This window comes from Bubalus bubalis, chromosome 18 (genome assembly GCF_019923935.1).
Source record: "Bubalus bubalis isolate 160015118507 breed Murrah chromosome 18, NDDB_SH_1, whole genome shotgun sequence".
NCBI classification, from domain to species: domain Eukaryota; kingdom Metazoa; phylum Chordata; class Mammalia; order Artiodactyla; family Bovidae; genus Bubalus; species Bubalus bubalis.
In genome coordinates, this window is record NC_059174.1 from 53,484,424 (window position 1) to 53,498,624 (window position 14,201).

General features: G+C 47.2%; 1 protein-coding gene across 2 annotated transcripts in view; it reads left to right on the forward strand.

The window, feature by feature from the left end:
• Positions 1–14,201, forward strand: part of ARHGAP35 (Rho GTPase activating protein 35) — a 116,679-nt gene that overhangs the window by 55,788 nt on the left and 46,690 nt on the right. The window contains exons 3-4 of one of the 2 annotated variants that reach the window (XM_025269376.2): positions 579–723; positions 2,965–3,167. In XM_025269376.2, coding sequence (XP_025125161.1) covers positions 579–723; positions 2,965–3,152 — 333 coding nt within the window. In that variant the 3' untranslated portion in view covers positions 3,153–3,167. Of the gene's footprint in view, positions 1–578; positions 724–2,964; positions 3,168–14,201 lie in introns of those variants that run through there. The other variant, XM_025269375.2, reaches the window with a different exon arrangement.

Sequence of the window (14,201 nt, forward strand, 5' to 3'; positions counted from 1 at the left end):
GAAGAGTTATCTTATTCGTCATATCTGATTAGTTGGTTTTACCCTCTCCCAGTGCAGAAGCCATTGGTAGGTAACCCCAGATGGATGCATCAGAGCGGGTTCTTCCTGGGAACTTGCAGCAGAATGTATGTGCTCTTGTCTGGAAGGAGGAAATTAATAGTTTTCAATTCCACTTTTTAATCTTTTAAAAAGATTTTAGCCATCTTTTGAGTGTATAGTATCTATTATCTGTGTGGAATGTTTGGAATATTTCCTGTTTACTCCATTGCACGCCTGATAAAGGATGTTGGCCAGTCCTCTCATTGTTATTAAATAAACACGGCCTGCTTCTTATAAACACCTTTGTTCTGATAATGCAGTTTTGCACTCAAGGTGTGACTACCTGGCGGCTTGCCAGCGTCTTGTGTGATACTTGGAGGAATGAGATGAATAGGTGAGTCTCTTTATCTCGCTTGAAGTCTTACTTCTAACCGTTTCCGTACCACTGTGAGTTCCCCTCTGGAAGCCTTACTGGTGTTTGGGTTGTGTGTTGAGACTCACTTTGCTTTTGTGTGTTTTTTCCCCTCTTCCCTGGACAGAAACCAAAGCCCAAACCCCGGCCATCGATCACAAAGGCAACCTGGGAGAGTAACTATTTTGGGGTGCCCTTGACAACCGTGGTGACTCCGGAGAAGCCGATTCCTGTGTTTATCGAGCGATGTATCGAGTACATTGAAGCCACAGGTAAGTGTCACCTCAGAGAAGCTACAGTTTTCACTGTCTGCAGGCTGCTTTCTAGAGGGTAAGCCATCTGGAGATTCTGGAATCATGTCTCGTTTCCGAGAGACGCTTTCTGAGAAGGTGCTGAGTAATCCCGACAGCTGTCGGACTTGTGGCTCCTCCGTCTTCGTGTAGCTGTGAGGTCTTTGGGTGCATGGGAGGAGAGCGGCCGTGGCGTCAGGACCGCCGTTGAAGCTGGTTAGAATACCCTCTCTGTGCCCCCTGTCATGGCGTGCGGCCTGTCTGTCCCTCTAGGTCTCTCAGCAGGGAAAGGGGCTCATTTATCAGTGACCTCGACGCTGTTCTGGACACAAATACTAACACATTTTGGTTGAACAAAAGGAATGTGTAGTTGGCTATCAGTCAGGTGCCTGAAATTCATATATTCATAGAGTTTTTTTCCGGAAGTAAAAAAATGAGTCCTTAGATACCATCTTATCAAGCAGCTGCATTTCCAATTCCATTGACACCTTGGTGTTATCACAAATGCTGGCTGTCTTAAGATTTTCTGCGTTGCTCTTGAAGTGATAAAATTTTACCTGTGTTAAAAAACATTTATTTTGTTCATTTAGAGCTCCTCTAACATAACGTGTCTCCTTGGCGTTTCTCCCTTCCTCCCCCCACACACTTTTTTTTTCTTTTTGGCCATGTGGCATGACTTATGAGATCTTAGTTCCCTGACCAGGGATTGAACACGGTCCCCAGCAGTGAAAGCACAGAGCCCTAACCATTGGACCTCCAGGGAGCTCCCATCCTTGGCATTTCTTTTGTAACCCCTGGAGCTTCCTTGTTTCCCTTGATTTTCTCCTGGATACTATGAAAGCTGATGAGCTTTGAGGAGGAAGTATAGTGGGTACATGGTTATCTGGATTCTCGAGCTTTAGGAGTTGAGCTCAAGAATATTATAGGCTTATACTAATTTGAAACCAAGGTAGGGATTATTATCTCCCTATGTGTTCTTTCTAATTTCGATATTACCTGTAATGATATTAAGTATTGTGGTATGGACAGCCTATGGATAATTTCAGTAGCATGTTAAGCTGAACGATGGTGTTAATATTTACTCAGGTTGTGCCAAATCAGGGGAACTGGATTTCAAATTAAGTGCTCTGTAGACTTTGAGTTGTTACCAGGGTTTCCTCAGTCACCCCAGGATTGACCTTGCATAATTATGACAGATCTGCAGTTTCGTCCTTCTGTACCCAGAGCCTTTTGTCAGGGTCTCTCTTCTTGACCTTGGTTTTACATCAGCTTCTTCCTGCACGTCTGCCTTAGGCAGGAGGACGTGTGCAGGAAGCAGGTTTGGGTAATTCAAGCCTTTCCTTGTTGACCCAACACTTGAGAGAGGTAGTTTGTATCATTTAGAGGGGTTGTTCCCTGACTTTATTTGAAGTAATTTCAGATTTATAAGGAAGTTACCAAAATTTAAGCTGTAAGAAGTTTGAAAGTTACAATTCCAGGTTCCTTAAATGTTAACATTTTACCACACTGCCTGTATCATAGGTCCCTGCCCTGCATGTCTGTGTATCTTTTTCCTGAAATGGTTGAAAGCTACAGACATGATACACCTTTACACTAAACACTTCAGTGGGTGTTTCCTAAAAGCATTCTCTTTATGTACTACAGTTATCAAAACTATGACAGTAATACCCAGTACTAACCTATCTAATCTATAAATGTTTCATTTCATTAGTTGCCACATTAACATTCTTTAATAGCAAAAGATAAAACGTTTTTTGGTCCAAAAGCTAATCTCAGACCACATGGTACATTTAATTATGGAGTCTCTTTAGTCTTCTTTAATCTAGAACAGTTCAGTTGATCTGTTTTTCATGGTCTTACTACTACTACTACAACTAAGTCACTTCAGTCGTGTCCAACTCGGTGCGACCCCATAGACGGCAGCCCACCAGGCTCCCCCATCCCTGGGATTCTCCTGGCAAGAACACTGGAGTGGGTTGCCATTTCCTTCTCTAATGCGTGAAAGTGAAGTCGCTCAGTCATGCCCGACCCTCAGCGACCCCATGGACTGCAGCCCACCAGGCTTCTCTGTCTATGGGATTTTCTAGGCAAGAGTACTGGAGTGGGGTGCCATTGCCTTCTCTGTTTCATGGTCTTGATGATTTTAAAAAACACAGATCGGTCATTTGGAGGAGCTTCCTCAACTTGGATTTTTTTTTTTTTTGGATGTTTCCTTATGATTAGGTTCATGGTTGCCCTTTTGGAAGAAACATCAGAGAAGCGAGGCTGTGTCCCTCTCGGGGCCTCATACCAAGTGGCCTGTGCTGTCAGCGTGTCCCGTCACTGGAGATCTTCTCTTTGATCCCTTGGTTAAGGTGGTGGTATCTGCTGAGCTTCTCCACTGTAACGCTACTCTTTCTCCTGTTACCTGAATAAGTACTTTGTAGGGAGATGCTTCGGAGAAGGCAATGGCACCCCACTCCAGTACTCCTGCCTGGAAAATCCCATGGACGGAGGAGCCTGGTAGGCTGCAGTCCATGGGGTCGCTAGAGTTGGACACGACTGAGCGACTTCACTTTCAGTTTTCACTTTCATGCATTGGAGAAGGAAATGGCAACCCACTCCAGTGTTCTTGCCTGGAGAATCCCAGGGACAGGGAAGCCTGGTGGGCTGCCGTCTATGGGGTCGCACAGAGTCGGACACGGCTGAAGCGACTTAGCAGCAGCAGCAGCAGCAGGGAGATGCTTTGAGACTGTTTTCTCCTCCTGTTTTCACCTTTCTTGGTGGCTCAGATGGTAAAGAATCCGCCTGCCAATGCAGGAGACCCGGGTTCAGTCCCTGAGTCAGGAAGATCCTCTGGAGGAGGGCATGGCAATGCACTCCAATATTCTCGCCTGGAGAATCCTGTGGACAGAGGAGCCTGGGGTCCTCTGCAGTCCATGGGGTCGCAAAGAGTCAGACATGACTGAGCGATTAACACATGCACATGGTTTTAGCGTCCATTGATGCTTCTTCCCTGAGACAACGATCGCTCTAATTCCTTCTTCTCTTATTGGTTAGGATTCTCCTGTCAGGGTGAGCTTCCCTTTTCAGGGGAGCCTCTTAGGACTGGGCTCCTTGACTGGCTCGCCTGTGGTAGCAACAAACGCTTGTAGTCATCTGCTAGGGTAGCACCCCCTAGCTCAGCACCTCAGTGGGCTTGATCTGTCATTCCCATCTTGCTTCTCCCGACTCTTAGACTGGGCTTAGCTTTTCTTCCATCCACCATCAGTACTCTTTCTTACCCGAGAGTCCTTTCAGGTGTGACCTCTTCGGCCCTGCCCCCAGGTCACCAGCAGCCCCCACTGAGCCTCTGCTTCTCTTAAAGCTCCATTAGATGCCCCATTGCTCACCCTGACACCCCAGAGCTTGGAACTTCAGTGTCCTCTCGGACTCATTGCATCAGTTCCCAAGTATGTCGCTCCCCCTCCGTCACCTCTTGGCTTTGTCTCCTCCACTTCATTTCTCCTGCCCCACCATCACCCTCCTCGGCCCATCCCAGTTCTGTGACAGTCCCCCTCCTGTAAACCTCTTCTTGCTTCCTCATTGCCTCCCAGATGCCGACTCCTCCCTCCTGTACACAGTCCTGCCGTGGTTGTCTGCCTGCCTTCTTCCCTCAGTCCTTTCCTCTTTCCCTCCCTCCCTCCCCCTTCTTTGTTTTATACCACTGCAGGCATTGATTTTAAAATTGTTTTACAAGAATACACAGTGTATTATAAGGGTATGGCCAGAGCAGAATTTCTTTGCATTTCTCTGCCCTGCGTATGTCTTTTGTGTGGTTTGAAATGTGTCCCACATTCCTCCTTGCCTCTGGAACTTGTCCTCATTCCTCAAGACTCTTCCACCCCCAGTAGCCCTTGGAGTGTAACCTCCCTGGTAGCTTTTCTCAGCATATTTCAGTCCTGAGAACAGGATTCTCTGTTCCTCTGGACCCCGAGAGCCCGGCACACAATGTCCATTAGTTGTTGATGGAGTGATTGGTTTTCAGCCTAGAATACCGTAATTTCATTGTTTTCTTCTTTCTTACCTTCTCCCCTTAAATTCTAGTCACATGCTTCCCTTCATTGGCATTAATTTCTATTTTTATAGAATTTCAAGAAAAAATCTAGATGTATCTGTGAGCTTAATGTGTGTTGGAAGCAGATGTCTTTTGAGTACTCGGTTTCCTAAAAGAACTTGTTTTTGACTTCCTAAAATTTAAGCGTGTTTGTTGTAAAAATTCAACAGAAGGCAGAAACTGAAAAAGAATTTGAAGATTCATTGATCTTCCATTTAATGAAAACCACTGCAGGTGTTTTGATGTATTACCATATAGTCTTGTTTCTCCGCACGGGTGTGTGTGCTTAGTCTCTCAGGCGTCTCTGACTCTTTGTGACCTGTGGCCTGTAGCTCTCCAGGCTCCTCTGTCCATGTCGATTCTCCAGGCAAGAATGTTGGAGTGGGTTGCCATGCCCCTGTCCAGGGGATCGTCTCAACCCAGGGATCAAACCCAGGTCTCCCACATCGCAGGCGAATTCTTTATCGTCTCAGCTACCAGAGAAGCCCAAGAATACTGGAATGGGTAGCCTATCCCTTCTCCAGGAGATCTTCCCAACTCAGGAATTGAACCAGGGCCTCCCACATTGCAGGCGGATTCTTTACCAGCTGAGCTAGCAGGGAATCACGTGTGCATGTGTATAGGTTTTTTATTTTACATAATTCAGGTTATGTGGTATTATAGTTCCCAAAAACTGTGTAGTGTAACTCAGATGACGCTAAAGAGTCTACCAGCCTGAGTTTACCAGCCTACCTACTCCTGTTTTCCTGCAGAAAAAAGGACTCAGTAACTAAGAGTTATATCAAAGGACCATTTTTTGAGATCCATTGTTTTTTAAACCAGACATTGTTTTGTGAGCATGTTCCCCTGTCATTAAACACCCTGTGACAATACGACTTTTAATTGCTGTACAGTGTTCCGTTAAATGGCTGTTATCACTGATAATTCAGCCATTCCTTTATTGTCCGGCCCCTGTAGCGTTTTCTCCTGATGTACTTAAAACAGATTCGCTAGGAGAGGCATTTGGGAAGAGTGATACATCGCTTCATATCTTCAGTTAGACCGCGTTTAGACCTCTGCTCTGCCGCCCACTCATCTCTAACCTGAAGGTGATGGCGGGACTGGCCCCCTGGCTGCCGGGGCTCAGGCGGCCTTGTGCATCAGGCAGCGTGTGTGGCGCCGGCCCACGGGAGTGCTCGGTGCGGGCTGCTCGCCATGCTCAGCTTCACCTGGAGTGTGTTTGGTCTTCCTGTTGCTGGTCAGCTGTACCAAGTTATGACTCTTCTCTTTTCTCCCTAACTTTTAAATTTGAAAATGGTAAAATCCATGGAAAGAATAGTACAGTAATCTCCCAGTATTCACCAGTGGTTACCATTTTGCCACTTTTACCCTTTCTCCCCACAATTTGTGTGTTGTTAAGCCATTTGAAAGTGAGCTGCAGACACCATGTCACTTTGCTCCCAGAAAATCTCAGGATATATCCCTAAGCTTAAGAACTTTTTCCCCCATAACTGCAATAATATTATCAATTTTAAGAATTGTTCAGTCAGTCATGTCCAACTCTGTGACCCCATGGACTGCAGCACGCCAGGCTTCCCTCTCCGTCACCAACTCCCAGAGCTTGCTCAAACTCATGTCCATCAAGTCGGTGATGCCATCCAACCATCTCGTCCTCTGTCATCCCCTTCTCTTCCTGCCTTCAGTCTTTCCCAGCATCAGGGTCTTTTCCAATGAATGAGCTCTTCTCATCAGGTGGCCAAAGTATTGGAGCTTCAGCTTCAGCGTTAGTCCTTCCAATGAGTATTCAGGATTGATTTTCTTTAGGATTGACTGGTTTGATTTCCTTGCAATCCAGGGGACTCAAGAGTCTTCTCCAATACCACAGTTCAAAAGCATCACTTCTTTGGCGCTTAGACTTCTTTAAGAATATTAGCATTAATTCAAGAGCATTTCTTACGCTGTCTGTGTTGACTCAGATGTACTCAGTTAACTTAAAACTGCCTCTTAGAGCTGAAATCTTTGTACTAGAATCCTATCAGTATTCACAGTGCATTTAGCGATTGCCTCCTTAGTCCCTTCCAGTTGAGAACAGTTCTCGCTGCCTTCCTTTTTTAATGCTGACTCTTTCTGAAGAGTCTAGACAGTTGTCATGTGGACTGCCCCCTTCTGTGGTGTGCTGTCTGTGCTTCTCCGGCGTCCTCGGCCCCCTTCTGACACCACGGGCCGCCGCCTCATCGTCACGTGGCTCCTGCGTGAGCCGAGGGCCAGACCACAGACAGGGTGGCGGGCAGCAGCACTGCCCTCCCTCCCTGGACAGGGCGCAGCTGTAAAGTGGGCGCAGGGACTCGCTTACATTTTGGTGAATGAATAAATTATGGATCAGGTTTTTCCCCCAGCTTGGACTGATTTATACTGAACTTATACTTTTTCTTTTTAACTTTTTGTTTTATATTAGAGTATAGCTAATTACCAATGTTGTGATAGCTTCAACCGGACAGCAAAGGGACTCAGCCATACATAGCACATGTATCCATTCTCCCACAAACTCCCCTCCCATCCAGGCTGCCATATAACATGGAGCAGAGTTCCCTGTGCTGTACAGTAGATCCTTGTTGGTTATCCATTTTAAATACAGCACTATGTAAATGTCCATCCCAAACTCCCTAACTTTCCCTTCCTCCATCCTTCCCCCTGGCAGCCATGTCTGTAAGTCTTAAATTTGCACTTTCTTAGGGGAGGTCTGTGCTGCCACCTGACCACCCCCCCACCCTGCCTTACTCATGGTAGATATTATTACCATACGACCCCATTTCCACATGGGAGTCCAGGCAGTCACTTGCAGCCGATTCAGATGATATTCCAGATGAAGCTTGTTTGTCAGGCTGGCCCGTGCGGTTCAGAGTCAGACATCATTGTGTCCCGTTTCTGTGTCCATCTCCTGTGTCTCGACACTGTGCTCATCCAGGCAAATAAAATACTGCATCGTGACTTTCAGGGGCAGTGCCTGGGAGCTGGTGTTCCGCCAGCCACAGGGCGGCCTTCCGTACCCGAGTCTCTGTTGCTACTCGCTTGCTGCTTCGCAGCCAGTGTGACAGTGGGAACCCAGGCACTTCTCAGGTGGGATGTTTAAACAGAAGGGCTCCGAGGGAACGGAGGTGTGCGCCAGCAGCCAGGGCTGGTGGGAGACATGGTGTCCCAAGGGTGCAGCTCGCCATGAAGATTCAGGGGCACCTTTCCTGAGTTGGGGGACATGTGTGTAAATGACTAGAATTTAGAGTTCAAAAGTAAGGGACTAGCCTAGAAGTCCAGCAGTTAAGACTCCATGCTCCCAACGCAGGAGGCATGGGTTCAGTCTCTGGTCTGCACTGGAGGAACTGGTGTGAACGTTATGAGTTGGGACCACTTCACCTTAACAGTAGTTTTTTTGGGTCTTCCCTGGCGGTTCAATGGTTAAGATTCTACACTTCCAAGGCAGGGGGCTTGGGTTCATTCCCTGGTCAGGGAACTAAGATCCTGCAAGCTGTGTAGCACAGCCAAAATTTAAAAAAAAAAAAAAGTATTATGAGAGTAATACACTTGCTCACTATAAAAAAATTATTATAAACATAGATACTGTGTAGGTATGTAACAGAAAGTCCCTTATAATCCCAGCTCTCCAGAAGTAATCTGCATTAATAGTTGGATTATATTTTCTGCTAATACTGTCCCCCAAAATGTTTAAAAGCATGAGGTCACATTGCTGTGCCACAGCTTGTTTTTTGTTTTAACACTGTGTTTCTTGTGCATCATCTTTTAAGATTTCATCTCCAAGCTGACTGTGTTTTAACCTTTGACCTGAGAAAGGGTGGCAAGAGTTGGGCCCACGCGGGTCCCTGGGAATATGGGGAGAGGAGCTTTGCAGCCAGTTCCATCTTCCTGGGACTGCTGGGCCGCGATCCCGCACTGTGTGAGAAAATTGGCTGCTCTTGCTAGATGTGAACCAGGAAGAAAGGGCTGCTGCCTTCTCGCCTCCAGGTGTGCTGCCCCTGCGTTCCCAGGGTTCTGTTGGAGCGCCTCCTCCGTATCCTTAGGTCAGCTCGTAATGTGGGTGGAGATTGGTCCTGGTTTGCACCTGTTTTTTTTCCTGAGCTTTCTGACCAGTTCATTTATCTTTGTTCCATATTTTCTAAAATTGGAACGTGTTCAAGAAAGGGCCAGCGGGTAGAAGAGTGTTCAGATCGACCTGCAGGTGCCTTTAGCCCAGGGCCAGCCCCTGTGCTGCCCATGCTCGTGGGATGTTAGGCTCTGTCTCCCGGCTCTGGTCGCATAGAGGGCTGGGAAAGGCGCCTCCTCCTGCAGCCTTTCTGGGCTCCGCCCGGCAGTGGGCAGAGGCGCTAGCTGCGGGTCGGACTGACTTTGTTTCTGGCTTTTTTTTTTTTTTTGTAGGGAACTTTTTCTTCCAGTTTTCACCCATGTGAGAAATTGGTCAGGGCTGTGGGGTCCCCGCTTCCCTTCCATAGCAGTGTGACTTCTCGGTACAGGGGTGCGTCGGCCCAGCTGACCTCAGGTCTCTGTACCGGGCAGGGAGTGGGAATATTCACTTCTGGACAGTTTATCTCCCAGGAGTTGGGGTGAGAACTCACTTGGAGAGCCTGCTCACCATCCTGAGACTAGTTTCTGAGGATAAGGATGCTGTCTTTATATCTCACGGTGGTCACAAAACTGAGGTTTTAAATCCCGAGTCTCTGGGCCAGTTTTGAGTCAAGGCTCCCTTCCCCAAGTTGGGGGAAACAGCCCCGTCGCACAGCACAGATGCTTCCCGAGGGAGCTTCCAGGGGTCACCCCTCCCTGTCCCGGATGGGCTAGTGCGCTGCAGACTGAGAGCCGCGTGCCTGCTCATCCGTGCTCTGCGGCACGGACTCCCCAGGCCCTCAGCCTCATGTGTCGGCCGTTTCACTGAAAATAGCATTCTCTAGGAATGAGTTCTTTGAATAATGTGTAAGATCAAATCTTCTTGCCCTGTCTGTGACTTTTAGTCTTTTTCTTTTGGCAGTGGGAGAAGGGGACAGGGTGACAGTGGCAAAAAGTTCTTGGCATCCAGCAGTCCTTTTCTTCATCGCTTTGCTTACTGAGAGGTGAGCAGTCCAGCACCTGTAGCAAGTTCCACAGGCAGCTGAGAAGAAGAATTGTTCTGAGGGAGAAGCAGTTTGATTTGGGCAGAAGGCCCCTCCCTCTTTTGCATCTTGAATTATAATGTATTCAGACTGAACCATGTAAATAATTGGTAGGCCTTGGTATGGTTAGTGCATCTTAATTTCTTTTGATCTGTATGGAGTGGGAAACTCCATGTAGTCAAGGAAGCCTGCAGCTGTGTAAAATAAGAATGCCAAAGATGGTCTGCCATCGTGTTAACTCTTCCCCGTCTTCTATTCCTGACACATTTATTCATTGAGTGCTTGCCGTGATCCAGGTGCTGTACTGGGCACTTGGCATCTGTGATCTCATCTCACTCGAGATTGTTTTCTTGCTGTAAGAACCCAGATGAGGGAAGGTGACTCTTGGGAAGTGCAGTCAGGGGCCAGCACGGTGTTTTATCATTGCAGGGAGGACCTCAGTGTCAATAAAGTGCAGGGTTAGCTTGGCTGGAGAGAAGGCGGCAGCATTTATATTCTCTTCCCCTGCTCTCTGGGAGGAGTCCTACCCCAAATCTGGTAAGAGCACTGGGACTCTGCCTTTAAAGGCAGCACCTGCCTGGGCACAACATTGCCCCTGAAATTCACATTTATTTTTAAAAGCTCTTTGTGGGAAGTTCTGGCATTGAGCCACACTACCCTGCGTTGGGGTTTCAGTTCCTGCACGTAGCAGGCTGTGTAATGCAAGAGGGTTTTTTCCTGTCTGACTTCCAGGGGCACTCCTTGATAGTCAAGCTTGACATTTCTGATGGAGTGGAAAAATCCAGATACAGTCCCAAGTGGTTGTAGAAAGACAGAAATGTCCTGATAATTCATTAATAGGTTTAAAAATATTTAGCTTACCATCTTGTGGTGGTGGTGGTGGTGGTGGTGGAGGATGGCAGATTCCCTTCAGTCAGCAGATATTTATTGGATTAATCCATTACTATATTAATTAATGCTAGGCACTGTGTTGAACTAAAGTTGCCCTTATGATATCCAGGGGTGGAGGAGACAGGCATAATTACACGAATGAATAATTAATTCAGGCAAGGAACATGATTGGGTTTTAAAGTCACTGGAGACGAACACACTGACAGGACCAAGTGACGCCAGGGAGCAGCTCGAACCCTCACCGCTGCCGTTCAGGCGGATGAACAAACCGGTTCATCCTCCCCTGGAATACTACTCGAAGGCCAAAAGGGATGAATTACTGCCACACCCGGCTACACTGTCAGGCCTCAGGATCATTATATGCTGAGAGGGATGGAAGCCGGACCAAAGATGACAGATTATGGTTCCATTTCTATACGGCTCTGGAAAATGCACGCTAATCTATAGTGACAGGAGGCGGATCCGTGGTTGCCTGGGAGCTGGGGGTGACAAGAACAACTGATTGCCAAGGGCCATGGGAAACCTGGGGGTGACGGAACCGTTGCGTATCTGGATTGTGGTGCTGATTTTACTCACGTATGTGAATTTCAGAATTAGCAAACTGTATGCTTTGGGCTGCATCGGGTCCTGGTTGTGGCGCTTCATTGCAGCACACGGGCTCTCTAGCTGTGGTGTGGGTCTAGTTGCCCTATCACACGTGGAATCTTAGTTCTCCAACCAGGGATCGAACCCGTGTCCCCTGCATCAGAAGGCAGATTCTTAGCCACTGTACCACCAGGGAAGTCCCTTAAGCTGTACACTTTTAATGTATACAATTTATTATATATAAATTATGCTTCAATGGTTAATCACTGAGAAAAAGTACAGAGGGAACTTGATGTTTGCATGGTCTCAAAATACCACCCAATGCATTACTAATTGTGAAGGAAAAATGTACCTTTATAATGGAGAGATGTGGGGGGTTACCACTTAATCAAAAGGTGGTCAGGGCTGGCACCCCCAGTAGCAGTTCATCCTAACATCGTACGCCTCCTTGCCAGAAACACTTGGTCTGAATCTTAACATGAGGAAATAATCAGACAAAATCTGAGTGTGATACATTTTACAAGACAGTTGGCCTGGACTCAATAAAAAGGTTAGTGTCATGACAAAGAAAAATGGGGGCATAGTGCAGTTCTGTGTTTATAAAGTGAACCCCTTTCCCATTCAGGTAGCCAAGTGTTAAGTCCGTGAGCTTTTGAGTCACCTCTGGTGTCCTGACTTTCCCAAGCAGTAGCTGACCTTAAGCTGTCTAAGCCTCATTCCAGTTCCTTCAAATTGGGAGTAAAAATAATAGCTCTTTGAAAGGGAATTTTTTAGAATGAAATGAACTCCTGTTTGTGATGTTCTTAGCGTAGTGCCTGGTCCGCGGTACTCAGTCCATGCTGGCCATCATTTTGTGGCTCCTGTTACTGAGTTCCTGTGGTTGTGGAAAGCCCAACAGTACACTTCCCCAAAACAGTAATGGATGAGGTTAGACAGTGGCTATATGCAGTTGTGGTTTTTTTCTTTTTTGTTTTTAATTTGTAATTTTTTTTTTAATGGGAAAGGAGGAGGTGGCAGAATCAAGTGTTTTTATTTAGTTGTTTATTTATTTACTAGCCACATAGACTTGTGGGATCTTAGTTCCCAAACCAGGGATTGAACCCTTGCCCTCTGCAGTAGCAGCATGGAGGCCTAATCACCGAACCACCAGGGAATTCCCCATAAGCAGTTTTTTAAAAACTTTTCATTAAAGTATATATCACTGACTCAATGGACATGAGCTTGAGCAAACTCGAGGAGATAGTGAAGGACAGGGAAGCCTGGCATGCGGCAGTCCATGGGGTTGCAAAGAGTTGGATACAACTTAGCAACTGAACAGCAACAAACAGCGCGGTATAGTACCCATTAAGAGAAGGGCACTCATGCTAAGTGCAGCTCAGTGAATACCCACTAACTGCATACACCCGTATAACCAGTGCCCAGTACTGAAGATGACCAACTCCCTCCAAAACTTAGCAGGGTCACCACTACCCTGGCTTCTGACGGTTACAGAGTCGTTCTGCCTGCTTTTATACTTTACTGATGGCCTCATCCCAGATGCATCGCTGTGGCCTAGCTTCTTTGACTCAGCATCATGTCTGCGATTTATCTGTGGGTGGATCTGTAAACTCACTCATGACTGCGTGACTCACTCATTCTCATTGCTGTATACTGTTCCATCATGTGACTCATCCGCTGATTTATTCATTCTGGTCTCCATGGATATCTGGGCACTTGCCAGTTGGGGCTGTTATGAATAGTGCTGCTGTGAACATTCTTGTCTGTGAAATTTGGTGCATGTATGTACACTCATGTACTGCAGTTGTATCCCGAGGGGTGAGGCATTTTTAATCGTTACTTTTAGCATGTTGAACACGTTGGTTTAAAATCTGTCTTGAAGCACACATATCAGTTCTTGACGAGGCAATAAGTCAATGAGGCTGAGAGCTACAGCCGTAAGGGGATCTCTGCTGCCTATTTATGGCTTTGTGTTTCCCATCTTCTAAGGGGTAGGGGTTAGTTCTGGCAGGGGTGGGTGTGGGTACACAAAGCTGTGTCATACATCGCTTTAGCAGCTAGAGCACTCCTATTGCAGAGTGTGCCTGGCTGGAAGAATCTTGAATTCTTCCAGTGCCTTGTGGTGTAGCTCTTTGCTGGGGCTCTCCTTGTGGTTCTGAGTTGAGACTGTGGTTAGCCCAGATCCTGATAACCCCGTGGGTTTTACTTGACAGGCCATCACAGGGCACTGCTCAGATTCAGTTTTAGCCATTTGTGGCACAGATAAGTAGGTGTTCTTGTTGACACCTTCCAGTGAGACTCTGAGATGAAAGGTTCAACCCCGAGGGCAGTTTGTGAGGGGGGGAAGGGTGAGGCAGAGTCTGAAAGCGAGGCTCTTCCCCCAGGGTCTCTGGGGGTGAGCGTGGAGCCCTGCAGCCGGGACTGGAGATCAGCTTGTCTGCTTTGTTCGCAGGTCAGAGGTGGTCCATGGCTCCTCTGTGCAAATGGAAGCCCTCTGTAAAATGCTCTTTGACAAATACTTAGAGCTGTGACCTTCCTCCTTATTGAGCTCGTTTGCCTGGGTAAATGAGCAGAGTGCTGTCTGCATGGCAGATTTAAATTTCACCACTAATTGAGGGGAGCATCTTTGGGGAGAAATGCTTGCCATTAGATCAGAGGCCTTTGGGAAACAGCCTGGCAACAAGCGCATCAGGGCAGATGAAGGCAGGGGGTGGAGCTGGGGAGAGGACAGATTGCAACTGTTACTAGTAACTGGGGGGCGGGCCATGGAGAAGCCGGAC